Source organism: Polyodon spathula, chromosome 6 (assembly GCF_017654505.1).
Source record: "Polyodon spathula isolate WHYD16114869_AA chromosome 6, ASM1765450v1, whole genome shotgun sequence".
Taxonomy (NCBI): Eukaryota; Metazoa; Chordata; class Actinopteri; order Acipenseriformes; family Polyodontidae; genus Polyodon; species Polyodon spathula.
Window position 1 is genome coordinate 72,695,238 of NC_054539.1, and position 27,156 is coordinate 72,722,393.

Consider the following 27,156-nt stretch of genomic DNA (forward strand, 5'->3'; position numbering starts at 1 on the left):
CATCTGAAAAGCGATCAAATTCAAAGCTCTCCACAAACAATGAAACAAATCACATCAGGACAAGGATCAGGAATGCCTTTATGTGGTCTCTACCATGTAAGCCATAAGTTTACATGTGACAGGAAGGTTCAAAGTGGTGTATTTCCCTGGGAAAACAATGGTCATCAGTAGATTGCTAACGTGAAGGTAGTAGAGGTTGTTTCTGTATGACTACTACTATTCTCAGGCAATCAAAAGCAAAACAGGGATCAGGATGTCTTAATCAGTTCAGACACTATTATTGAAAGCAATCTATTAATAGTGTCACAATAAGCAGAAAAAACACCCAATTACAATTTCCTTCATAAATGTGACTTTTTATGTTTGCCAGGTAGTAATTCTGAATCACGCATTTTGGTAGCTTGGGAATTCTGATAACTTGTAAAGCAGTGTGAAAAGAGAGCTAGCAGTCATTGCGGTTGTGCATCTGTGAAAAGTCTCTATTCCTGCAGAAAATGCAAAGAAGGTTTGCATTAACAGAGAGTGGGAGGTGGCCGAAGGGACAACTAGTTTCCATTGCTATTGATATGTGCTCAAAGGCATATGTTCAAAGGCATGCCTTTTATATTATTTGTTCATGGTCAAACTAAAAGAAATCTCAAAATGCGCAAAAAACAATATACTTTTTATACCTGCTTACTGTTATTTAATTCGTTGCAGTAGTGTTAGTTTGGTAGTGGTGGAACAATGAGTTCTCTTTGACTTCAACCCAAAAACTGTCAGGCAGCATGCTTGGCCCCTCTTCAGGTACCAATGAGTGTGAAGTCAGAATGAATAAAGTGAATTAAATGGTACCCAAGGCAACATTAAAACCACTTGAACAATACATTAAAAAAACCCATCTGAACCCTGTGTGCCTCAAGTGGACCTGGAAGAGGTGGGTAACTATTGAGGACCCCAGCTACATTCACATTTTCATTGTCTGTGCACCACCCTCTCTTCTCTGTTCAACACCTGATCAAGGTACCGAATCTTAAAAGCTTTATTTTTTTCCTCATCTTTTTTATTAACTGCTCTTGAAACTGCGAGGCACTGGCTCATTAATTGAATTAATTACTGCAACAAGGAGGCATGCAAAACCTACAGTGCTAGTTAACAGAAATAGGTCTGTATGCTGCTTTGTGAAACTATAAGGGTCCACAGTTTAAGGCTGAGTTCAAGGTTAGAGTTAGTATTTGGTGATTTAAAGATCAAATTTGTCTGGTTTTCCTAGCTTGGTAACAATTGTGTTTTGTATTATTTATTAATACATAAACTTAAAAACAAAACTTTACTATCTTGTTAGCACTTGGGGGGGGCGGACACCTTTTCTTCAACTTTCTTATTTCCCCTACACAAGGACCCCCGTCTGCACCACAGAACCTGATTTACAATATCAACCAGACCACTGTGACCCTGGAGTGGAGCCCGCCTTCAGACAACGGGGGCCGTAGTGACGTCACCTACAGGATTGTGTGCAGGAAGTGCAGCTGGGAGCAGGGAGAGTGTGCGCCCTGCGGCAGCATCGTTGGATTTGTACCCCAGCAATCTGGATTAGTTGATACCTCTGCCACCATCGTGGACCTGCTCTCCCACGCCAACTACACCTTTGAGGTTGAAGCTGTGAATGGGGTCTCAGACCTCAGTCGCACCCAGAGGCTCTTTGCCACAGTCAGCGTTGCGACCAGTCAAGCAGGTAAGATTGTTTGGAAGTTTTATTTTTTTAAAGGATCTTAAGGTAAGGCAATAATGCAACATCAGCACTGGGAACAAGCAAAACTAAAGTAATTTAAATGTTTTATTTATTTAAAATAAAGAGAAAGAGTATGACATTTAAATGTATTATTCATTCACAGACCCAAACAGCATATCAGTGCAGGTTTCCTAAATAAGAGTTATTCTTCTATTTTTCAGTAATGTTTTCTGCTAAAGTACACAATTGTATTTGAAGTATGGCAGAGTTTACCAAGGTTCAAAATGAAGGCTCTGCTCGCACTTGATTATACCCCTTTGGCTATCATTAGGCTACATTTAGGCACTGTCCACACTATGCCTTTAAACCATGATAGTTTCCTTTAAACAGGCTTAAAAGTGCTAAATACGGTTTGCATCCACACTACTCAGGTTTAATGGCGTACTTGAGAACCGGACTCAGACCACCTTGGGGGTAGTCTTGAGTCTGGTTCTAATTAGATCGCATCAGGTGTGTGTGTGTGTGTATGCGTGTGTGTGTGTGTGTGTGTGTGTGTGTATTAATATTAATATGGGACATAACACTTTCTTTTTTCCCGAATTCAAAAATACCAAATATGTGCACTTTTGAATATTTTTTTTAGACGTTTACTAATCAAAGGTAAATTATCAATTTACCTTGTCATTATCAATCTACTGGCAGCCTATATTTTCTTACTGCGCTAAAAGTAACTGTGGCGTCGATCTCCAATAGGTCTCAAATCACAAGCCCCTAGATCCACACTCTGAAACATTTATATGGTGTAAATGGTCAATAGACAAATTAATAAGCTAAGCACTTCTTTTTAGTTGCCTCGTGGCGCTGTCTCCGCCATCAATCATCATACGATGTCATGCATAATGTGAAAATCGCCATGTTGGGCTAAGTTAATAAAAAAAATGTGTACAGGGCAGTATTAATTAAGTTTGCATACATAGTAATCACCAGGATCTAGTTGTGGTCAGTCTAATTCAGTCTTAGTAGTGTGCGACACCCAGTCTGGAAAAATTCAGTTGTGAGGTCAAACCAAAACTGTGCACAACTGATTACGGAATCTGTGCATACTTAGATGAGATGAGTCGGGACAGCTTGAGTCAGATTGTGTGTGGCAGGCTTAAGTCCACTAATGCCAACTGATATTTTGAATATCCAGCTGCAGTTTACTAGTTTGTGGGCTTGAGTCCTGGCTCTGAGGGACACCTCAACAAAATGTATAGTAATAGAACAGGGAAGTCAAAGGTTAATAATCATTTGTTTTGAGAAGATTCAGAAAGAGATGCAAAAGTCAGATTTAATGAGGTATATGTAGTATGTTCATTGTAGGGTTTTGATGAACCATGAGTTTTGACAGCTGAGTAATTAGTTACATTCACAGCTGGTTTGTCAAACAGTCATGATTCATGTGTTAAGCCATTAGATGTTAATGAGTATCTTAAGACTACTGGAGTAGCATATATCCCCTTCCTCATGATTGACAATATTGTCAATGCAACAGTATGGGATAAAATATGTTTGCTACCAGACAAACTCTTTTTTTCTTTTGTGTGTGTGTGTGTGTGTGTGTGTGTGTGTGTGTGTGTGTGTGTGTATATATATATATATATATATATGTACAGCTATTATTGGTGTTCCTTTAGAGTAATTACATGCGCTCTAATAATGATACTTTATTTGGTTATTAAGGCAAACATAATCAGATCTCATTGTGCTCTTCTACAGTGAAGCATCATAAGTAGCAATGCATGTAGTGTGGTCTCAGAGGAGTTTATTGTCATTCAGTGGCAAATCACATCCGGACATGTGAGATCTTTAACCTTTAAAATGATTGAATCAAAAAAGCTATTGCTTCTAGGCTTGAGCAACAGCATAGCATCATTTTCTTAAAACTATGTGAGCTAATGTAGTCATTAACAAGCTCTGTTCTTCAACCAAACAGTGTTTGTTCTGTGTAAATAGACTGTAGTCATGCAAGCAGAACACACTGCTCTAAACATACATGCCTAAACCAGGCTGGAATGAAGATAAGGCTCCAGCACTTTTTATATCCTTACGCATTAGGTACTGCATTACATGCTACAACTGTAAAATCAATTTCATTTTGGGGGGTTGATCAAAACATGTTTCAAGTTATGGTTATTTATAATGTAAATGAATGGTGCTCAATGAAATAATGTCAATTAATGGCTGGATCAATAAAGACTGTTTAGGATAGCCTAGAACTAAAGCACCAAACCTCTACACTAACCCACATATTTAACTTTGTGGTTGATACTGGCAGGGAACTCCTACAATATTTGTCTGTGCAGATTAGAACATGTACAGTCAGGTGCTTATAAAAGTACTAACTCATTATATGGTCCTGTCTCCCATTTACTCAATGCCAAGCAGTTACTGTGTATGTATTTGTATTACTTAAGGCCAGAAGGGTAAAGACTTTGCCTCTTTAGTCATTAACTAAAATCTATGAAGAAGTTGTGGTCACAGAGGTGGGGGGTCAATTAACTAAAATGGAAAAAGAAAAATGTGTAACCATCCTGCACTCCATTTGTTGAGAGGCCAGGCACAAAGAGAGAGATAATTGCTACCAGCCAGTAAAATGAATCTGGGATGAGCCGAATGGGATGATGTATGTTTAGTGACAAGGTGCATGTCGGAGATGTACGTATCAGCCTGTTGTGGCTTGCCTCATCAAGGACATAAAGACATGCAAAGGAGACCTGTGAAAATCAGTTAGCAAGGCTTCTGTGTGAGCGATTCATAATTACCCATGGCACGTCAACACCAGACAATTAGTGTCCCAATTTTTACAATATTTAGTCATTAACTACAATAGAGGGGGAGGGTGGTGGAGAGGCATTTATCTGTAAACTACAGTGTGGTGACATTAGAAAGCTTTAAAACACAGATGGTTTGCTGTTTTGTTTTGTTTTTTAATTGCCCAAATTAGACCCATATGGCATGTTTTTTTTTTTTTTTTTTTTTTTTTTTTAATTATTATTTAATTTATTATGATTTAGACCACTGATCATGGGGTTTTTAAATATGACACACTCAGATGTTTTTGGTTACCGCTTCTGACCCATTTTAAAATACACAGAGTAGTCCAGAGATCTACAGGTTTTAATAGTATGTAGTGCTCCAGATAAGGTTTTGGGTCACTGAGTATTTTCTCTCCAATTTAGACACAATGTGAGTAAAATGTATTTTGGGTGAGTACTTTGAATAAATACTGAACACACTTTAAATGCTAATTTAAAAATGATGCCGAATTCATATTTGTTCAAATGCGTAAAATTCCCTTAACATAGCGCTGTAACTGGTTAAGGAGTATATATGGTTTCTATTGTGCCAAAAGACAAGACATAAGAAAATAACTTAATAAATATACAACACAACACTTAGAACTTTTCAACTTGAATCCTAAGTAAAATATATGTCATATTTACAAATTGCAGCCAATGTATCTTCCCTCACATGTACACATCCACATAAAATTAATTTAAATAACGAATCAATTAGTTTTTATTATTTTTTTCCACAAAGCAAATAACATAGCGAAAAACCGAAATGAAGAAATAAATCCTAAAACAATTATTGAAACAAGTTTCAGCCCAAATGAAAGCAGCAAGAGCCATCTGCGTGGATTTCTGGTGAGATATTAACTCATTGTCCTGAGCCGCAGTCAGTGGGCCTTTGACGTTTCATTTTTTTCCCAAGGCGACAGCTGAAACGCCTGAGCGAGCTTTAATTGGACTGTCCTGGTATCTAAAACACTGACCACTTCCTGGGCCTGCTTGGGTTCACTGCTGTGAGTGACTACATTATTAAACCTAACACCTCATCCTCTCTTTTTGATTAATTTTTACCAAGAGGGGATTGAGTCAGGTTACTGGCAAGTAAATAGGATGTACAGTTTAATAGTTCTCAATTTAATCACAACCCCTAACAGGAGAGCATGGGAACGTGTATTGTGTGCGTGTGCATGTGTGTGTGTGCGTGAATGCGTGTGTGTGTTTGTGTGCGGATAGTAATCCCACAGCAGATGGAGGTTTTACACTTCAACTAATTATACCACAGAAAAAACTGCCTTAGTTGTAATAAAAAAAAAAAGAAAATTGTGTTAGCTTCTGGATAGTGTTGAATTGGTATTGAGCCTCCTAACCTAATCTTCCTTCTGCTGTGCTGCTAATTCATTTTTAACAGCAGCTGAGTTTAACCATTTGTTAACCAGTTTCTGCCAGAACACTTAGGCAAATGGCAACACACATGAGTTATATTAACTAATTTTCTCTTCTTGCTAACAATGTGCATCAAATAATATTATAAATAGCACAGTAGAAACCTATAAACCAGACAGAAGTAGCCCTCAAAGATTCAAGCCAGAATATTCTGTCTAGAATTATAATGGTTATAGGAACAGCAACAAAACTTAACAAACAGCCTGATTGAGGCAGACTACTGGATGCAGGTGTATAATTCTGCAAGAATAGACAGTGGGTGTTGTTTCTACACAATTCAGGATGGAGAATCCACAATGTGGATGATTTAAATTGCAGTTGTACAGACAAATTAATGACGGATGACGTCCATGGGTGCTGACAGCTATCTGCAATGCTGACGGACTGGCAAATACACAATGACATCATGTAGTCTAGTGCTGCAAATAGGAAGTGGCTCGTAGGGCCACCTCCCCCAAACAGAGAGCACACTGCAAGGTGGTGGTAGGGGAAGAGGAGGAGGCCAAACAAACAAAGCGACATGAATGAAAGCCACACAGAATGACAAATGGTAAAAATTATATAAGATAATAAAAGGAAAACGAAAAAGAACTGTGACAAATCTATTATTCTGCTGACTGCAGCATTCTGTGGAGATACCCAACAAATGTCATACAATTCTATAAAATTGCACATTTCTAGAGTTGATTCTTTCATGCAATAAAATGAATTTAGGTATCCTACTTGAGAATCTGGCCCCGTATATTATCTACACAAAAATAAAAATGTACATAAAACAAATTGTCATAGAAAATTACATTGAATTCCTTTGAGCTGTCATGCTTGTGTGCTATTTTTAAGTGACCTGTAGCCTTTGCAAATATGACCCTGTGTATTAGAATGCACTGACACAGAAGCACAGCAAGCTTCTCTGAACCAAACAACCAGCCATCATTTACATGATCTCCTGTCACCTAAACTAGTGCAACACAATCTGGAGTATCCACCCTGAAGCCTCCCACAACCCAGTGACAGCATACACATGTTGCTACCCAACAAGTGTTCGGTTTACCCTTTGATTAGCATTCTTTCCTTAAACCACTGTGCAGATTATGAGCCTTGCCTTTTTGCTCCAATTCCTGCTTGCCTCTGCATGTTGTTGGCACTGCTGCCAGTTTCAAGTGAGGTTGATCAGAGAAGACACAAAGGCCCCCCCTGCGGTTCTCTACTTTGTTTCTCCGAGATTCAGTATAAAATGGGCTTTACCAACTGTGACATAGCCTTTATACTTTAGCTACATGGAAATACTTTTAAAAAGTGTATCAAAGTATCAAAGGATAGGAAGTCTAAAATTATTCTTGACCTACCAAATGGCCAGATGGTTAACATATGATAGGTGTGTATTGAAAACAGACCAGCTGGATTTATGTTTAAGACATAAATATAGCAACAACTTTGTTTAAGATTTTGAACTGACTTTTTCTACTTAGATGTGACAATGCAGCAACAATAAACACAAATAAATATCATATGAATATATTGTGCATTATTTAAATTCTTTTTAATTGTGTCCTCATACTTACAAGAATCATGGCTCTAAGGTTTTGACTGACCCGGTCTCGCACTGTGACATCTGTTGCATTGCACAAAAATAATTGTATTGCATACAAAAAAAAACATTATTATATTTGCTTTCATCGGTATGCTGAAAACAAGTAATATATGAAATCTGAAACATCATATTAATCAGTATCCACATAACATACTCCAATAAAAGTCTGATCGGTATTTTTTTCCCCTATTTTGAAAACGTAATTTTGGAAATGATCTAAACATTAACCATAGTATCACTATTTTATAAAAATAACATAAAAATTTACAACTTGGAAAAAACCTTTGAATTTTAAGTAATACATGCTGCTATCAGCTGTAACCAGACCACATAAATGCAGCATATTTCAGAGGAATCATCTTTCGGTGCAAAATGAAGGTACAGCTACACACAGCAAAAGGCCAACCAACAATATTTGAAAAGGTGGTCGCCCTAGCAACCAGTAGTGAAAGTCAATCAGGGTCAGTTAAAATGTTTGCAGAGTTGAAAAATATGGCAGTGGTTGGCCATTTAAAGTCTTGCAGCAGTTCCAGTATTTTATAACTTAGCTTGCTGTTTACCAATTTCAACTCTCTAATGAGTATGGTTGCTATGGTGGTCACAGTGAGCAGCTTAGACCCTAGCAACAAAACAATCTAATCATTTTGCTTTTTTTCTGGCTTTCAGTAAATAAAGCTGGTTAAGCAAATTACGTAATTATTTTAGTGAAAGTGAAAATAAAGCTATGATTTTACTCTTTCAAGTTCTGTACCTGTTTTATTTTATTTATAATGATTTTTATTTCACATACAAAATGTTGCAAATTGCACTTTTGTGTTAAGACACTTGAGCAGGCCCCTGGAGTGCATTTTGGATGCTCTTTGTCTTTATTTATAAAATGTCTTTATTTATGAAACTCCCGACAATGCTATTTATTATACAAGGTGTGTCTTGTGTTAATAATGACAATTCCAAAAAGAATAAGAATTCAAACCAAGGAAAAAGGGGCATTCAGTTAAATGCTAGCACAGGGCAGTTCATTCTCATGACACTTGACTGCTAATTTATATCGTCACTTTATCACTACAAAAGAGATATTGTCCAACACATTTGTAAGGATAACACTAGGGAGCGATAAGGTTATTGATTGATTGCTTGCTGCTTTTTATGGTCTCACTTGCCATTATGGCATTAAATGGTATGGATTGATTGAATCCGGTGATTCCCAGCTGACCGCTGGCATGTGGTGTAATTTTCTAGTTAAGCGGATCCTCTTTTGTAGCATGTGTCCCAGTTTTACATTACCTGGGAGCCTTTTTTTTTTTTGCTTTTTTTGCCCTTTTCTTCACATGCAGTAATTTGATGAGAGCTGGGCGGGGAGGTTTGATTCAACAGCTGCAAGGACATTGTGGAGGTCTCCCAAGGAAAAGGCCTGCCACACTTAACCTGTAGATTTTTTTTTTTTTTTTGGAAATGCCTTCAGATTTGTCTGTCACCCAATCCGTCAGCAATGAATAATTTTCATGGAAGGTGCACTTTAATTACTTTCCCATTTAAATTGTATTATCATGCCCTATCTGGGTAATTAATCTCTCCAAGTATCCTGTTTCAGCCTTTTATTGCTGGCAGACGAGCCCCTAAAGATCCCCCTGAATCACTGTGCTTGAGCGAACATAGTTTCAGTATAGCCCCTGTTCATTTTTTCCCTTGTGCTAGTGCTTATGAAAGGTGGCACACTGACAGCCCCAAAGCCTACTCTTATCCATCTCCAACCTTCTCTCCTTTGTCTTCTATGGATCACTCCTGATATAATGTTGTGAAGGGGTAGTTTAGTCACCATGCCTCTGCTGTCCCTATCATCTCTTGAGAAAAAGTTACACTGCAATAAGACACTCATTAGTTCTGCAGTAGAAGATGCTGTTTTTTGATGACAACTGAAACTTTTCCCCTCCACCCAATACCTCCCCTAAGTACAAGTTAGATTTTTTTGTCCAGTCCGTAGCACCAGTGCCTATTGTGTCTTTCAGCGTTGCAGGCAAAAGGCAAATCCAGCATTGGGGAGATCCGGGGTCAAAATCTTGTCCTCTCTGGAAATGCTTCCTTCAGTCCTAGACAGATTCTTGCACCAGTCATTAATTACGGTACTTAAACACTGCATTCCGTTCTCAGGCTTTCCCTACCAATTTTGTTGAGGCGAATTGCCTAATAGTTAAATACCTCAACTGTGCACTTTGTGTAAGTATCTACTTTTATTTGTTCATTGTAATACTTACAGCAGAATGTAAGCGTTTCTATTTATTTATGTATTTGTTTTGGTATTTATTTATTTATTTATATTATTGAAATAGATGAAACGTTGCCCTCGGGTGTGAAATAAATGGCCTATTAGGGAAGATTATGGCCTCATCCTCCCAAAGGAGAATGACAAGAAGCAAGAGAATGCAGCACTCTAATATTCCTCCTTTGAAACCCTTTTTTTTTTTTGGGCTGAATACTAATTGCAGTAGTTAATTCTGGGCCGGTCCGCAGTGGATGACCTCTTTACAGGTTATGAGGAGGATGACTGATTTAACTCTAATGTGATAAATGGTAACAAGATTACTTTTTGACTTTGTTAGAACATAAGAACATAAGATATTTTAAGAATGAGAAAAGGCCATTCGGCCCACCTGTGCTCACTCACTTTGATGCAGCATAGTCCGTTAGCACAGGAGAGGAAGAACAAAAAAAGACGGCTAGCTAAAGGTCTAATTATGGTCACAGAGGGTTATATAGTATTGTTCGTGACAGCATCCACTCTATTCTTGAAGGATCCGATTTTCTCTGCTTCAACAGCTCTGTCCGGCTGCCTGTTCCAATGGGTCACCACACTTTATGTGAAAAAGCTTGGTTCTGAATATGGTTTTCCTCAGCTTCCACCCTTGGCCCCTAGTTCTGTGACCTGTGACCTGTGAAAAATAATTCTCAGCAGTTCCTTTGTTAAACCCCTTGACAATTTTAAATACTGCTATTAAGTTGTCTCTGGCTCTACTTCTTTCTAGGCTATACAGATTCAGCTCTTTCAGTCTATCTTCATAACATACCCTTCAATACTGGAATTAATTGTGTTGCTCTCCTCTGTACTCTCTCCAATGCCTCACTGTCTATCTTATGACATGGGAACCAGAACTGTACACAGTATTCTATGTGTGGTCGTAGTAGTGCATCTATAATTTTAATTAACTTTTCTAGATTTGAATTAGAATGATAATACAATACAAAGCACATATTTTAATTTGTATAATTTCTTTGCTTTTAAAAAAACCGATTGAACAGAAAGGGATCATTTAAAATAGAACGGGAACATTCTAAACACTACACGTGTGTCCTAAATCATTAATACAGGAAATGCATCCAACAGCTCACAACACTCAATCAAAAAAATAAGGCAACTAAGTCAAGTAGACAGACATTTGTCAAGATCCTGTATCTGTGTAATAAACTTTCAATATTATCGGTAAATTCTTAACAGTATTTGTTTTTCACTGATAATCTTAATGAACGAAAAGGATAACAGACTATATAGCTGGCTACAAGGAAAGTAGAACAATAATTTTGTCCATACAGTCATTTAGTGATCTTCCTCTGAAAATCTTTTAATCATTCCAATAGTTGCAGAATGCATTCACTTGATTTAATTTAATTAAAAGAAGGTATTGGCTGCCTGTCAATTATGTCTGTAATTTGAAAGGCACAGTTGTTTTTTTTTTTTTTTTTTCTCTGTATTATAACATTTACAATAATAATAATTATAAAAACCAACAGGAGTTCAAAACAGAAGTTATTTAATTAGCAACTTACTATGCATAACATCCAGAATAAAGCAAACATCTGTCTGTGTGTATGTGTAGACAGACAACTACATACAATATATATATATATATATATTATATATATATATATATATATATATATATATATATATATATATATATATATATATATATATATAACTGTGTTGCCTCTTAGCAAAGAGATCGCATATGATATTTATCATTATATTTATTATAAAAACTGATTGCATTTGTCTATCAAAAAGACTTTGTGTTGTATAAAATGAATTGACTGTGTTTCATTCAAACACACTGTTACAAATATGACAATAATCCGTGCCATTGTTTTGCTTAATAGTGTGCCAGCTATTCACATATTATGGCAATTAAAATTCTAAAACCAATAAGAATTTGTAAGCCCCTATATTTGTTTTTTTTAAATTCTGGTTTGTTCATTTTATTATGTGCATTTTTTTTCTTTCTGAAAAGCCGTGTTAATAATGACTTGGCTACGTTGATATACAGTTTCACTAGTGATACTATTTCCAGAAGTACAATATCAGCTTCATTACTTCAGTTCCCTCACATTCCCACAGTTAACCGTGCTTATTACCATGGCCAACTTCATGGCCTGTCGCTGATGTGATGTGCAATTACATCGTTCTTTCTGATAGATAATTGAAGTACCACACAATACCATTCACAATGCTTGTACAACACCCCACCTGTGGATCACTTACTCTATTTATTCAGAACATCTGCTCCTAATGCAAAAAATATATATATATAACTAACACATTGTGGAACACATTGAATCAGTTTGAAGTAGCTGTCAAGGTATTAAAAGTGTTTCACAAAGACAGCCGCCATAAAACCTCAGTGCTGATGCATGTTCTAAGTGTTTGATAATGGAGAAATCAATGTTAACAGTCAATGGGATTGAACAGTCATCTCCTATATGCTGCCACTATCTAAAGACCTTGATCTCTCATGAGGTAAAATAAATACATTTCCTTTGCACTGCTTGGGGTATATCAGAGCTTTCCAATAACATTGTTGAAACAGACAATATTACCCAGTTTGACAGAGGGAAAAACATCTAGCTGTCACTTTCAGATAGCAATAAAGTGATTTTACTTGTTTAAGTTACTCGTTTAACATTGGAGGCAACTACTACTGTAAGTGTAGGGTTGCTACTTTTTTCTCAAGTAACATGTTAAGTAACAAACAGCAGCATAAACGTCTGTTTAACCAAGAACCGTGCCAATATTTATATTCAGTTTAAATGTGAGTTGTATTTATTTTATATGAGAGCTGTGTCACGAACAATCAACAGATGGATAAACATCTTTTGACATTGTTTATTTTCAACATCGCCAGTTTGAGTATTTCAGTATATTGACCATTAGGCAGGAGTATTAAAGCTATGTTTTAATGACTGGGTCTATTTTAATGATTTCTTGAACTCTAGATAGACCCAGCTGTTATTTTTATAATTTTTTTTTCCCCCCAAGGATGATTTATTAAGCCATGTATTAATAAATACAATAAAAACTAAATTGAGTTGATGACTGTAAAACATAAGGTTGATTTTAGGGTGGCAGAATGAAGATCCCTGATGTGTAATTGAATCACACATATTTACTTATCTCAATACCAATTTTGTGTCTAAACATGTATGCATACATGCAGGAGTCCCCGAGGGTCTCCCCTGGTAAAAGCATGGCTGCGTGGTGTGCAGGGTGAGTCATACAGTCAGGGGAGCGCAGGGGTCCCTGACTGTCTCCCCTGGTGAAAGCACAGCTGCATGGTGTGCAGGGGTACCCGAGGGTCTCCGCTGGTAAAAGCATGGCCAAATGCTGTGCAGGTTGAGTCATACAGTCAGGGGAGCGCAGGTTTGCTTTCTGGCTGTGCCAAGTTGATGGTCTTTGCTGGGAATTCCAGAGGGAGAGTTGCATTGGCTTTGGCGGTCCTGTGGGTTAGAGAGGCAAAACCAGAAGGGACTATTTCTCCTGATTGCCCGATAGCGAATCCACTGACCAGGCACACAGTGAGCTCAGACAGACACCTGCAGTGCTGGTCTTTGTCCTCCATAGGCCAGTAGCTCGCTGACATCCACTCTTGAGTTCCTGGGTGTGAAAGAGGAGACTGGCTTGGTCATGGGCCCACTGGACCTTCACTTCTCTTGAGCTGTGTGGAGAATTGCTGCGGTGAGGGGTAACATAATTGGGCACTCTAAATAAAATAAATAAAAAAAACAATAATAAAAATATATACAATGTATATTACACTATTACACAAGGCGTTGCATGGTACATACATTTCCAAACTTAAAGGCTGGTAAGTGGAAAAAGTTCATATTAAACAGTGATCTACCTACTTCAGGCTTATTGCTGTTCTCCTTGGAAACAAAACAAAATCATTTGAGAATCCGATTGAGAAAGTGCCACTTGCAGAATGGCAATGCAGTCATTTTTAAACTTCTGAATTGGCACCTGTGGTTATTAGTAACCTTAGGAACCGTAAATTCGTTGTCTCTAAGAATTTAATAGCATATCCCATACTTAAATCCAGCCAATGCAACTGTTCTGTTCCTCAGCTGAATATCTCACCTCTCCGAGATACATCAGCTTATAACTAATACCTTTTTAACAAAGTGTAGGAAGGCCACCTGGTACTGAGACTTTAATAATTCAACAAAAAACAACACTAAAACAATTATGGTTTCCACGGAGAGGATATGAGAATGTTTACCTAAGCAGATGGAGTCACATCTGGTCTGGTGAATGTTAGCCAGGGCACAGATGAATCATTCTTAGAAGTCTGAGTGCATTCAAAATATACTCACTACTACCATTATTTAGTTTGTTTGGCTTTTCCATACTTAACTATTCATTTCAGATCAGCCTCAGCACATTGGTTAAACACAATGTTCTAAATATATCAAAACTTTTGTTGGGCTTTGTTTACTTCATTCGAGTAGTATTTTGAGTTTGAGGTCATCAAAATTACTTAAAACCCAGAGTTTAATTAATATAAAAACCAGACTCCCTGCTAAATCCAGGATACTAACCTGAATTCAATCTAAAAATGTCGTGCATGTACTCCATGTTTATTGCATGAATTTATAATTTTCCCTTTTTTTTTTTCTTTGTGGAAAAGTTGTCTAAAAATAGGTATCATATAACATTGAGGACAAAGATTTCAAGTTACCGTTTACATCCTCCTGGAGATTTCCAATGAAATCTATATGCCCTGTCAAAAATCTGGTTAGCACCACCAAAATGAAAAATATGTACTGCCAAATATCCTGAGGCATTCATTAGGGGAACTGTAGGATTCTGGCAGTACTGTGTCCATTTGTCATATGGAATATGCTGCTGTGCAGAACATATACAGCTATGGCCAAACATTTTACATCGCCTAGAATTTTAGGATTAAGATATCATTAAAAAAAAAAAAAAAAAACTACATGAACATAATTTAGATCTTTTGTTTAACATCATGCAATCAAAGAAACTACAACATTGTATTGCAAAAGTCTACTGGAAGCCATAATAGTAGTACAGTATTTAATGTTAGATTTCAAAATGTCACATTTTCTTTATTTTTGTCATTTTTTCGTTAAGTATATGGACAACTACAAAGCGGTATGTAAGTCAATATGTTAACGTAACATTATTCAGCAGGTTTCATTTGACTTTATGAAGCAAAATTTGTTAATTGTATATGGTGATACAAATATTTTGGCCATAGCTGTGGACATGCGATCAACACAAGTCTAATTACTGTATTTGTTTTTCAACAAATTACAATACAATTCATCCAAGCACGAATTTCACTAATCACTACAACACAAGATTTAGTGTAACATGTCCAGTTTAAACATAAAGACAGAGCTAAAATAATTAAGTTGTCTGCATATTTCTTTTACCCAGGTTACCATGTTGCAGGTTGTATTTATTGCATGGCTTTCATACTTATACATAAGGTAATTGAAACAATAAGGAAGCACTTCTGCTAACACTTTTATTTGGAGAATTTATGAGACAGCCTAATCTTGTTCTGTAAATTATAGGGTCTGAAAATGAAAAACGTTTCTTTGAGAATGTCAAGTCAAAATGAAATCAGTATCGTTTGGACAAATGAAATAGTTTTTAACATGTGGAACAATTTAGGCGGATCATAGATCTCAAAGGATTTACGAAAATAACTTTTAATGGCAAACAAGGTGACTAATAAAAGTGGTCCTTACATTGCCCTCAAACAATGTCCTGCTTGTGAGTTTGTGTTTTAGTAAATGCAGATGTACAGCAGGTGTAACCTGTCTTTGGTTTAACTTTGATCGTCTTATTTTATTTTAAAACACCAAATATTGTTAGTAATGCCAAAATTCTTTAGAGTCTCTTTTCAACTTCCTTCAAAATTGGATGACTATTGTCTACATGAAAGTATCGTATAAATTCTATGCTTGGGGACAGGAGATTAAAAAATAAACAACATCTATTTTTATGGTTTGAAATATAGCTAAGTATACCTATTACAATAGAATAATACAATGTTCTGTTTTCTTGGTCTCAAAGTCCTTGAATTTTTATGGATTAATAGACCACATGTACCATATTCATGTTAAATAAAACCGTTGTGAACTTGATTTTCAATTACAACTCATTCATGTTAGAATACAAACTAAATCCCATTCATTATTAAAGGTGAATTGTGCCCAATCAATGACCCTTTGATTCACAATAAGTATCTCTTAACCATGACTCTTTATAAATAAGTCTTAGCTCTAAGTAATAAGGATTATCTTATTGTGTGTCAGTATTCATTTTCTCTATACATTTGACTTATCAACCTGCATGGAAACCACAAACCATTTCAGGGTGGTGGCACTTTGCAATTTGACAATTATAAATCTGTTGTAATGTTTTATTGCCTTTATACAAGTTAGCATCTGGAGAAGCCACATTTTATACAAGAAGGCATTTAAAAAGGAAATAGCATTTTGAAAAATGAGTTTGAAGAGCTATGTCTGTGCCTCTAGCCAGTGGCGAATGTTAGTTATCTTTACTGTGGTTTTGATAGCGGTCATTGTGTGTACAGGTATTATCAGCCTAAATCCTGTCAAGTAATGCTAGCTGTGATGGAACACAATCGACTCTAGGCTTAAGGCACTAGGTTGATATTGCAGTACATTACGAGAGAGAGGGCACTCTTACACATTACAAATATTAATTTAACGAGCTCCACCTGTATCTAAACCATAACCCTGTATGTATAACCATTAACATTTCATTGCGGCGACTATTAGGAAGAGTTGCATTTTGTTTTTCCATCAGTTACAACATCAATAAAAATTATAACAACCACCTCAAGCTTTTCTAGAATTGTTCAAAAATATATACTATAATCATAGACACTGTTGTAAGTATAAAACACAGGAGCTATTCCTCAGTATTTAGATTGTTAGAAAATGGAACAAAAAAAAACTACCTTAAAGCAATTTTCTGTGCAAAATTATTCCCAAATGGCAGTTATCCCAGGTGGGATTTGCCCTAAATTCACCCCACAATTCCCCAGGCTAGAATCAACTTGCAATTACTTACATCAGTGTTCACTGATTCTAACACGAACAACTATATTAAAAGTGATGTTGCCATTGAAGTACTTTGATGGTGGTCTTTCGTACAGAGCAATCCAGAGCTAGCATTGTACTGAAAAAACTGAAAGAGAAAGTTTGTGTGTGGGGGATGGAGGTGGCATTGCTAGGACCAGGGCTGTTCCTTTGTAGAATAATATGGATTAGTGGCAAATCAATGTCTAATACAGTTTTTAATTATGTTCTTTGATTAATGGCAGTTGTATTAGGCCAGACAAAATAATAAATTTGATTCAAGGCATCGACCAGAGACAAGTTCCCTGGGGAAAAGTTTTAGAAAGAAAGGGAATGCTAAGTAGAAGCACCTGTTCAAATCTACTCTTATATATAAGAATAAATATTGAATAAAACAGAGTGGAGGTTTGTGCATTTGGCAGTGACTCAGGTTTTAATCAGAGACTCCTAACTTCAAAGGCTGAGCAGAGCCTCCATGTACCTCTTGCATTTCAAGACCCTCCTTCCATTCGCTATGTACTTTTCATATGTGGTGAAGCAGTTTTTCATTTAAACTGAACATAACTGATTTTTATTAGACCATATCCTGAAAATGTCATTAAAATAACTTGCAATAACTTCACCATCCAGTCTCGCTTTGATCTTGAATTATACAGCTTCCATAAATAGGGGCAATTATAATTTATATAGCATTTCTTCTTAACAAAGTGTGTGTTGCTCGCAACACTGTATTTATTAATTATAAAGGGTTGGTAGTGTAAGTAGTGCTTAAAGCTTATCATGGTAAATTGGTAGAACTACTAAAACATTCCTGGCCATGTATTCTTAATCTTTGACCTCAGTTATAGTGATCTGCAAGCTACTTATGTTGCAATCAGCGTCATTGCGCTTCTTAAAACATTTCTTCAGTCTAGTATTTTAATGTAGAAAGGAATTTGAAACTCTGGCTTTCAGTCTTGACAAACACTGTAAATAACTGCATTCCCAGAGGATTCATAAGTGAAATCATTTGCACAGAAACTATTGAAACTTACTTAAAGCGTTACCTTATGCTGACCCCCTAACCCCCAACGTGCCTGTTCTACCTGTATTTATAGTCAGAATATTAAAGAATTTGAGAAATCAAAGCTTTTCTAAATGTAATCTCTTTGGTGTGCTGGGGTAGGGGGAAGGGGGTAGTCAAATCATTGTGTTATTGAATGACTAAAGTGAATTTATCAAGTAACTTCAGATGAGGTCAGGAGGGGATCACACCCTGCATTTATAACAGATTAGTTCCATTAATCCACATGCCCGCATTCCACCAGCTGTGAGCTTTGTAGGTTTTTTATAAAATCACTGGCGAAAGAGGATTAGGGAATGATTTACAAAAATGGAACTCACTCCTTTATTATCTGGAAATGAACATGGGGGCAGGCATAGCTATAACAGGCTTTTCAAGGGTTGCTTTTAAAAGAGTGGAGCTGATCGTGGCAGGCTGGATCCAGGGGAGCGCTCAGAGGCAGGTCTGCCTTTGTAGATTGGGAGAGTGTCTGAGGCTTTGGGTCGGGCTGGGTTGTGTGAGAGAGGGCTTTGTCTTATCAGGTAACACATCACTCAGCGAGGCTTAGGGCTGAGACGTTTCTGATCAGCAACTGTTTCCATTGAGAAAAAAGGGCATTCTTGTCTGGGCCTAGGCTAATCAGTTCTTTCTCATTCTGTGAATTTAGCAGCACTGATAGACAGCAATGACCAGCAACATGTCACAGTGGTTACCGCAGGTGCTTTGAGAGATCCCTGGCTGCGGTTTCAAAAACGTTTGTGTCTGAATTGGAGAAGCCCAGTTGGCTGGTTTTAAAGGGCTGTTATAGGCAAGTCTGCCAGTCTTGAAGCTATGCGCGATGATCATCCGTGTCTTAAACCTTAAGAGCTTGTGTCACACTAAAATACACTTAGTGAAGGCATAAAAAGGTTGAAAATTTGACCTAATTAAGACCGGTGCAAAATTAGAGTGGTTGTAATTTGTTTCAATTTGTACAGAAAATAGAGTATCTGGTTTATCAGAACAAGAACAAGTTATCTATAGTAATACTTGCCTGCTATAATTCAAAAAGAGCATTTAATGACCAATATTGTCTGCCTTGTGCGTTAGCTCCTTACTGAGTCAGATATCACTGGTCAACTTATAATCAAAGTGCTACAGTGATTAGCTCATACACTGTTAATAACCCCTGCACAGGATGAGAGAGAAAAAACAACGATCGTGCATCATAGACTTTTCAACAAAAGCAAACACATTACATTTTACTTTAAGGTAGCAATGTAGCAAACAGTGGATCATGTGATCATTGAGCACAGTAATTGTCGGGTCTCAAATAGTCGCCTGTCTGCTGGCAAATATTATAAATAAACGCCGGCTCTCTTTTAAACGCCGGATCTCTGTCGTTGCCATTGGAGATGAGGAGGAGTGTGAGCGTAATGAACTGCCATTAAGTGACAGCGATGAAAGTGACTCTCAGGATTAATAAATAATAATAATAGAAAACTGAATTTAAGGTAGGCCTAAATGTAATGCATATTTGTTTAATGCAGTTATTAAGTTATTAACAGTTTTGATAATTAAGCGTGCTGAAAGCAGGTCAGATATAAACCTCTTGGTGTATTTTACAGTGTTTTGTTGTATTAACAGGGCACAAGTTTGAGATTAAACAATACATTATTTTTGCTAATGGTACTTATTGCTATTGTTGTTAATTAAAAAAAAAACATTTTAGAAGTTTGTATTATTAATTATTATTTATTATTATTATTATTATTATTATTATTAACAATGGTAAATCTAATTCAGTTTTTTAAATACAAATTCGTACTTCTGCGTGTTCATTTTCTAACGTATTGCATACCATACCCTTGTTAACCAGTGCAAATAAAAATACTGTAATAGTGCTTTCGCTTTATACTTGAGGGTGTGGAATACAATGTCATTTTGTTATAAAACAAAACTATTAATTAGTTCCCACTGACACACAACCTTTTAACAAAGTTGCTGGAGTATTTAAATTGAGTTACGGTGTTACAACAAGGTTGTGTGTTAGTGGCTTCTTAATGACCGCATGAAGCATGTCAAGCTAGTGATCTAATATAAACGCTGGTCTCAAATAATCTCCGGTCTCCAATAGGCACCGGGTCTGCTGGCAAATATTGTAAATAAACACTGGAGGTGTTTAATTGAAGTTTTATGGTAATACTGTATGTCTATTCAGATTTACTGACATTAACGTAATTTGCAGGCCACTACAGTAAAATTAGAAAGGCCATTTACCGTTGGATTTAAGTTGCTTCAGCAACGGAGTATAAGTGTTAGCAAATGAATAACAGAAAGCAGGCAGTGTTTATTATTAGAGGGGTTTAAGTTATTTACAAGATTTTAAAACAGTAAAGATACTTGAAAACCTTTTATGTAAGTAATAACAAGTGTTCAGTCTCATGTAAACATGTGAACATCAGTAATAAAGGCTCTAGGGAAACTGTGCTTTACAGGACAACATATACAGCAGGTTTCAGGAAATGAAACCATTTTTAACTGGTTACAGAGGCTAGCTTCATAACTGGAATAGCCTCTGGAGTAAGCACTAGTAAATGTGATTCATTTCGTAGCACTTTCATTTTACTAAGTACTCTAGTCCACTTTACTGAAGCACATATTTTGGTAGTATACCCTTACAGGGGCTCTTTATCAGCTAATGCATATTTTGGTAGTGTACCCTTACAGGGGCTCTTTATCAGCTAAGGCACAGTAGAATAATATGCAGTAGCATAATGTCACTCGGGGAAAAAAATAAAATACAAAGAAAATAATTTGGAATGCTTTCCTCTCTTAGGTTTCTAAGCACTTGGCCACAAAATAATTCTCTCTCATTCTGAAACTAATGCGAAATTTGTCAGAAACATACAAGTGCTCTGGATTAGGCTATTCATGATGTCATTTCCTTTGGCTCTGACATATTCTGTTTCCATCTGTCTGACAAATTTGACTCTTTAAATGTTCAAGTGGGCTATAGCTCTTAACCGTTTCCTTTGCTTAAATCAGCTCTCCCTGCATAAAACAAACAAGAGAACAGTTGTTAAACTGCTCAATGAAGGTGTTCTCACAGTCTGCCTGTTATCTTTGGCTTTGTCAGCTGTCTTTAATTGAAATGTTTATTATGTGCAAAGAGAAATCAAGGGATTACTGATTGTTTGTCACAGATTTGCAGAATGATTTAGAAGCTGCTGGGCCTGAAATGGTGCAATGCAGTATATGCTTTGTGCACATATTAAATAGTTTAGTCTTCCAGATAGAAAAGCACATCAGTGGAACTAAACTGTAGCAGATTGTGATACGACTGTCATTAAAATCCTTCAAATAGAACCCTTTATGCTATTTTAAACCTTTATTTTACAAACAGAAATATACTAAATTCAAAATCTTGGTAAGTAAGTAATAGTTTTTGGTCATAATGCAATGATAGGTTTAGCTGAGTAAAATATACATTCTGTTTAAATGTTTACCAATGACGTTTGTAGAATAGTGTTTATTATTGATATCATTATTATTATTAGAAATCTGATATCTACAGTAGCAGGGGCTAAACATGTCTAACAGGTGCACCCAGGAGTCACTCTAAGCTGACATTGCTGTTCTTCAGTAGGGCATGGGAGTCAGTGTGATGAAGGAGATTACCATTTTTTTGAAGGGGAAAGCAATTCTGGATCTAATTTAGAATCATTAAGCCCACTTACTTTATTTACAGTAAGAGATGTTAATTGAGCAGCATTGGATGTTTTTTGTTTGTTTTTTAAGAATTATGGCAGCATACTGCATACGATTATATTCGTCTTACGAGTATGTTGATATTACAAGTTTCCAACAAGCTGTTTTTCCTAAGCAAAATGTGTGTTAGTTATTCCAGTTTCAATTCACTTCACTTAAAAAGGTCAATCTTAGATTGCGTTTGTGATTGCATGTTGGTTTGCCATTGGTAAAAGATTTAATTGTGCATGAAGAATTCTGGGAGTGAGTAAACAATTGCATGGCCAGAGTCAGTTCACAATTTGGATACTGACACAGCACAGTTGACTGGTTTTAAATAAGTGGGGATCCTGCTGTGTAAACAATTATATAGCACAGCTGACCAATGATTTTTGCATCTGTTAACCCATGAATACCATTAGTGATTATTATTGAGTTGACAATTCATTAAATGTTGCAATAACTGGTTAGAATTAGCCTGTAGATTTCACTGCATAATGCCTCAATTATGTGTAAAGGCCCCTCCCGTACCATGTGACTCGCACATGTTCTTACTGTGTTGTATGTAAAAGAGCATAGATAGATAGATAGATAGATAAAGTAAGTCTAACAGAGTACCTGAGTGTTGTACAATAAGTCTAACAGAGTACCTGAGTGTTGTAAAGTCTAACAGAGTACCTGAGTGTTGTACAGTAAGTCTAACAGAGTACCTGAGTGTTGTACAGTAAGTCTAACAGAGTACCTGAGTGTTGTACAGTAAGTCTAACAGAGTACCTGAGTGTTGCACAGTAAGTCTAACAGAGTACCTGAGTGTTGTACAGTAAGTCTAACAGAGTACCTGAGTGTTGCACAGTAAGTCTAACAGAGTACCTGAGTGTTGTAAAGCTTTTTGTTGGTTCAAGATATTATTTAAATTTACTGCTGCACTGTTAAAGACAAAAGTTATCCAGTAACCCTGGTATTAGTAATGGGAGAGAACTTTTTACCCTCTCTTTTCTTTGGCACTTATTCCGCAGTGCAGATAAATGATCCAAGATGACCTTAAAGCTGTCCTGTTATCTTTAATGTAGTAGTTCTTAGCTGTTCTCATAAAACCAGAATACATTCTGCAGTTTGATGCTTGAGCTGACACCGCCCAAGCTACACAATCCCAAGATACACAGGTAATCCATTTTGATGCAAATACGTTTATGCCACTTGGTATTCCATTATTAGCCATAGACGATAGGAGGGAATGGTTCTGTAAGCTTTAAGGGCTGACTGAAATAGTTAAATAATTAAAAAATCAGCTTATAGCCCAGAAATGCTTCTTAAGCCAAGTGTTAGAATAAAGAAAGTACCTTTTATAATAAAGTGACATTTCACTGTTGCCGTCATTTTAATAGTGGGACTAACCAGCAGTGGGGGAAAAAATATGCAATTCCCACAGGTAGTGTTTCTTTCTTTTTTTTGTAATTTATTTAAAAATAGGACATGATATAAATTGAAAATTGTAATTTTGGTGCCGGGGTCACAAATATGTTCTTTAATATCTCAGAATGATTGCAAAAATGAACTGGCAAACAGTCAGTTTAAGGCAGGCATAACAATTTCACAATTTTCTGGTACACTAACCCCCTCAGGTATGTTGAGGTCTTTGAGTGCCTAACTGGACCTTGTCGGCTTTTGTTAAGTATGGCATAACTGGCTTCTGTAGTGTTCCTAATAAGAAATAAAAAGTGGCAGGGGAAGAGCCTTGAATTTATACAGAAGAGCAAGCCACCTCTGTGGGCACAGTGCTGTCAAAACCAATGCATTTATTATTAAAATCCTGCAAGCACAGCTGGGAGGGTTTTGGTTATCAGGTATCATTAAAAGCTGCAGAGGACCACTGTGACCAACATGATGAGCAGGGCAGCCTGGCCCTGTGCTTCTATGCTTAGGCTCTGGAAGTGTACCAGCCGACATTTGACTTCTGTCAGGGCAGAAATTATTATTATTATTATTATTATTATTATTATTATTATTATTATTATTATTATTATTTATTATTATTCATTATTATTTATTTATATCTTAGCAGTTGCCCTTATCCAGGACGACTTAACAGTTGTTATAAAATATCACAGTACAATGTATCACATTACAGAATATCACATTACACATAAGAGCAGTTATAAAGTACAGTAAAATCAGTAGAAAATAAGATCAAATTAAAAAAGAACAAAATAAAGAATAGAGTAAATAATTAAGAGTGAGTTTGACCAAGTAAGAGCAGTTAAACTTATAGTAAAAATATTTGCTTATACGAGTAAAATCCATGAAAGGGTACATAAGGACCTTTTTATTTTATTGTGTTACATGTTCCCATGTGTTGCTACAACTGTTTACGTAAGGTGTGTGTATTGTTTAATTTTTTTTATTTTTTTTTTTATTTTGACCACTTCATAAACTTTTAAATTGCATTCCCTGCCTCAAGATGGCTTCCTGTGTACCCGCATGGACCTCTCAGAACTATATTTACCATCATCCTCCTGCTCATTTGTAAATCCATCTCAGTTACTATGTGAGCAGGAGGATGATGGGAAATGTAGTTTGAGAGGTCCATGCGGGTACATGGGAAGCCATCTTGAGGCAGGGAAGGCAATTTAAAAGTTCAAAAGTGGTCAAAATGTTTTTTAAAAATGAAAACAATACACACACCTTATGTAAACAGTTATAGCAACACATGGGAACATGTAACACAATAAAATAAAAAGGTCCTTATGTACTCTTTAAGAGCATGTAGTAAGTACGATAGATTGATAAGAACAATTTAAAATAAGAGCAATTACAAAAAAACGTGAATACAGGTAAAGAGTAAAATCAAGATACAGGAAATAATTAGAATTATGAGCAGTTGTAGAATTCGGCAAGGTATGGAGCAGTGCTGTGCAAGTACAAGCTGATGCAAGTCCTGCTACAACTGGGTGCCATATAGTCCAGTATAGTCGAGAGTTGTGAGGTTTACAGATACTGTCTGAACAGATGTGTCTTGAGGAGGCGCTGGAAGGTGGTCAGGGACTGAACAGTCCTGATATCTGTGGGTAGGTCGTTTCACCACCGAGGCAAGGGTGGAGAAACAGAGGGATTTGTTAGACATTAGAATCCAAGAGCTTCTACATGTGAGTTCCACCTCTGAGTCACTGTATGACCCAGGGGCCAAGTCATTTTGTCTTTCTTCCTGAGTCGTATCTAACTATAAAACCATGTACAAGCACTAGAAATGAAAATGATGTATTCTTAAATCATGTTGGTAAAGTAATTGCTCTTCTGTAGCAGTCAGGAGGACTCTGTTTAACGCTGAACAATTTGGAAATGGCAGGTATTTAAGTAAAACCTTTTATTTATTCTTTTTTTTTTAAAGGAATCAGCGTGGCTGTCATGTATACAAGTAATGAATAGTTAACTGCAGGAGATTCAGTTACAGCCTCACACACCTGGGTTCTTCAACAGAAAATGCTTTTAAATTGAATGTCACCCTATAAATCGTCTGCATATAACTGATACTTGTTGCCAACGAAGCATTGAAAGAGAGGGGAAAACAGATACATACAATATGGTGTGGTCTTTTACCAACTCAAATGCATGTGGGCTATGTCTGTATAAGCAACGCAGGAGGCATTTGTTTGCATACAAAAGATTTAAAGAACAATACTGAAAACAAAGTAAAAACTGCCAAATAAATAAATAATATACAGCATCAGTTTCATTCACCAAACCGCAGTGACAATATAAAACAAAAGCTTTATTGCAAAGCAGTAGTTAAGCTCACAGACACATGTCAAAACTCATTCATTGCGGGGCACTTTGTGAGTGCTGTGTGGCTCCTCCGTGTCACAGCTCAGAATCACTTGAAGGTGATTGATGCTGGTGTGGAGTCCCACATAGACTGGCTACTAAGGGTGGCAGCTTGAGAATATATCCGGGGTTAGCAAATGCTACAACCAGGGACCTTTGGTACCCCTGATCACATAACATGACAGAAAAGAGTCAGCACTTTATATTTGCTTTGCTTTACAATCTTTTGTCTAATACATGAGTTTGTCTTCCTTTTTCTTGTTTCAAAGTACTTGTAGTCTTTTGGGATCTTGGTAAGGGTTTTTTTTTTTTTTTTAAACCTTTTCTGCAACCTCCCTCATATCCTCAGTTATCTGTAACACATATCAAGTACACCTTTTGAATAACTCATCGACTGTGGTGCTTGTATAGGTTAAAAGCCCTTGCCTATGCAGCATCATATTTTCTTTGGTTATGGGGCACAAGAAGATGGTTTCCTCCTTTATGCCTTAAGTTTTTTGTAATTATATTTAGTTTTTTTGTATTGTACAGTGTGTGTGCAGTGTACATACATGTGATATGATACCCCTTATAAAATGTGTATATAACTTAACACATAACTTATTTAAAACATTACAAGATTTTCTTTTTTAAACTTAAACGCAAAAGTAGAACAAATATCATCATTGTATTATTACAGTAGGCATCCACTGTGCTGTTGGAAGCTGGAAGTAAAATTCAGTATTTCCTTAAAATCCATTAGAAGTCAATATTGTCAACACTTGATAACACATATATGGAAGATACTAATGAATTAGTTAATCACTCAAGATTCCAACAATGGTGATCATAATGCTACTTATTACAGCACACACATTCCAGTGCACTGGATTCATTTCTGTATATTTATCCCGGTAATACAAAACAGCATGTATTTAAAAACAAAAGAAAAAAAAGCAAATGCTTATGCTCTCTTCATAATGCTTATGTAATGACTTCCATGAGTTACAATATAGACTAATTAAGACTGTTGTGTGTCTTTATTTGTTACCAGGAGAAAAACAATGCATTTTTTCTTCTTACTTAATTAGAATTGTCATTCATAATCCACTGTACTGACTTGTACTGACTTGGATAATGTTATATTCTGCTGTTTGCTCTTTCATTTATATTTCTATTACAGAGTGGAAAGATTAACAAGCAACTGTTTGAATATTCATTAGCTTCTGTAATAAAAAAAAAATAGAATATTGCCCTTTTTTATGATAAGGAAAGTGGCACAGTGTGGGGTTGATTGGTCCTGGGGTTTGACTGCAGATGGGGAGTGAGTTGAAATGTCTTGTTCAAACAGCTCCCTCACAGGTTAGTGAAGTTATCAAGGAGAGAGTGCAGCAGAGGAGCATTCAGCTTTCCTGGAAGGAGCCGGAGCTTCCCAACGGGGTCATCACGGAATATGAAATCAAGTATTATGAGAAGGTAAGTGTCAAGAGAATAACCGCACTGCTGATACCGCACTCTTTCGATTTGTTTTTGTCAAGCTTTCTGTTTATTTCTGAACCTAGGAAGCTGTGCCCGTAGGGCATAGTAACCAGATCTACCA

The 27,156-nt window shown here is 36.5% G+C and overlaps 1 protein-coding gene across 1 annotated transcript in view; it reads left to right on the forward strand.

Moving 5' to 3' along the window:
• LOC121317587 (ephrin type-A receptor 7) overlaps positions 1–27,156 on the forward strand; it is a 63,984-nt gene that overhangs the window by 23,578 nt on the left and 13,250 nt on the right. The window contains exons 5-6 of the mRNA XM_041253681.1: positions 1,379–1,714; positions 26,908–27,032. Of these exons, the coding sequence (XP_041109615.1) occupies positions 1,379–1,714; positions 26,908–27,032 (461 nt within the window). The remainder of the gene's footprint in view (positions 1–1,378; positions 1,715–26,907; positions 27,033–27,156) is intronic.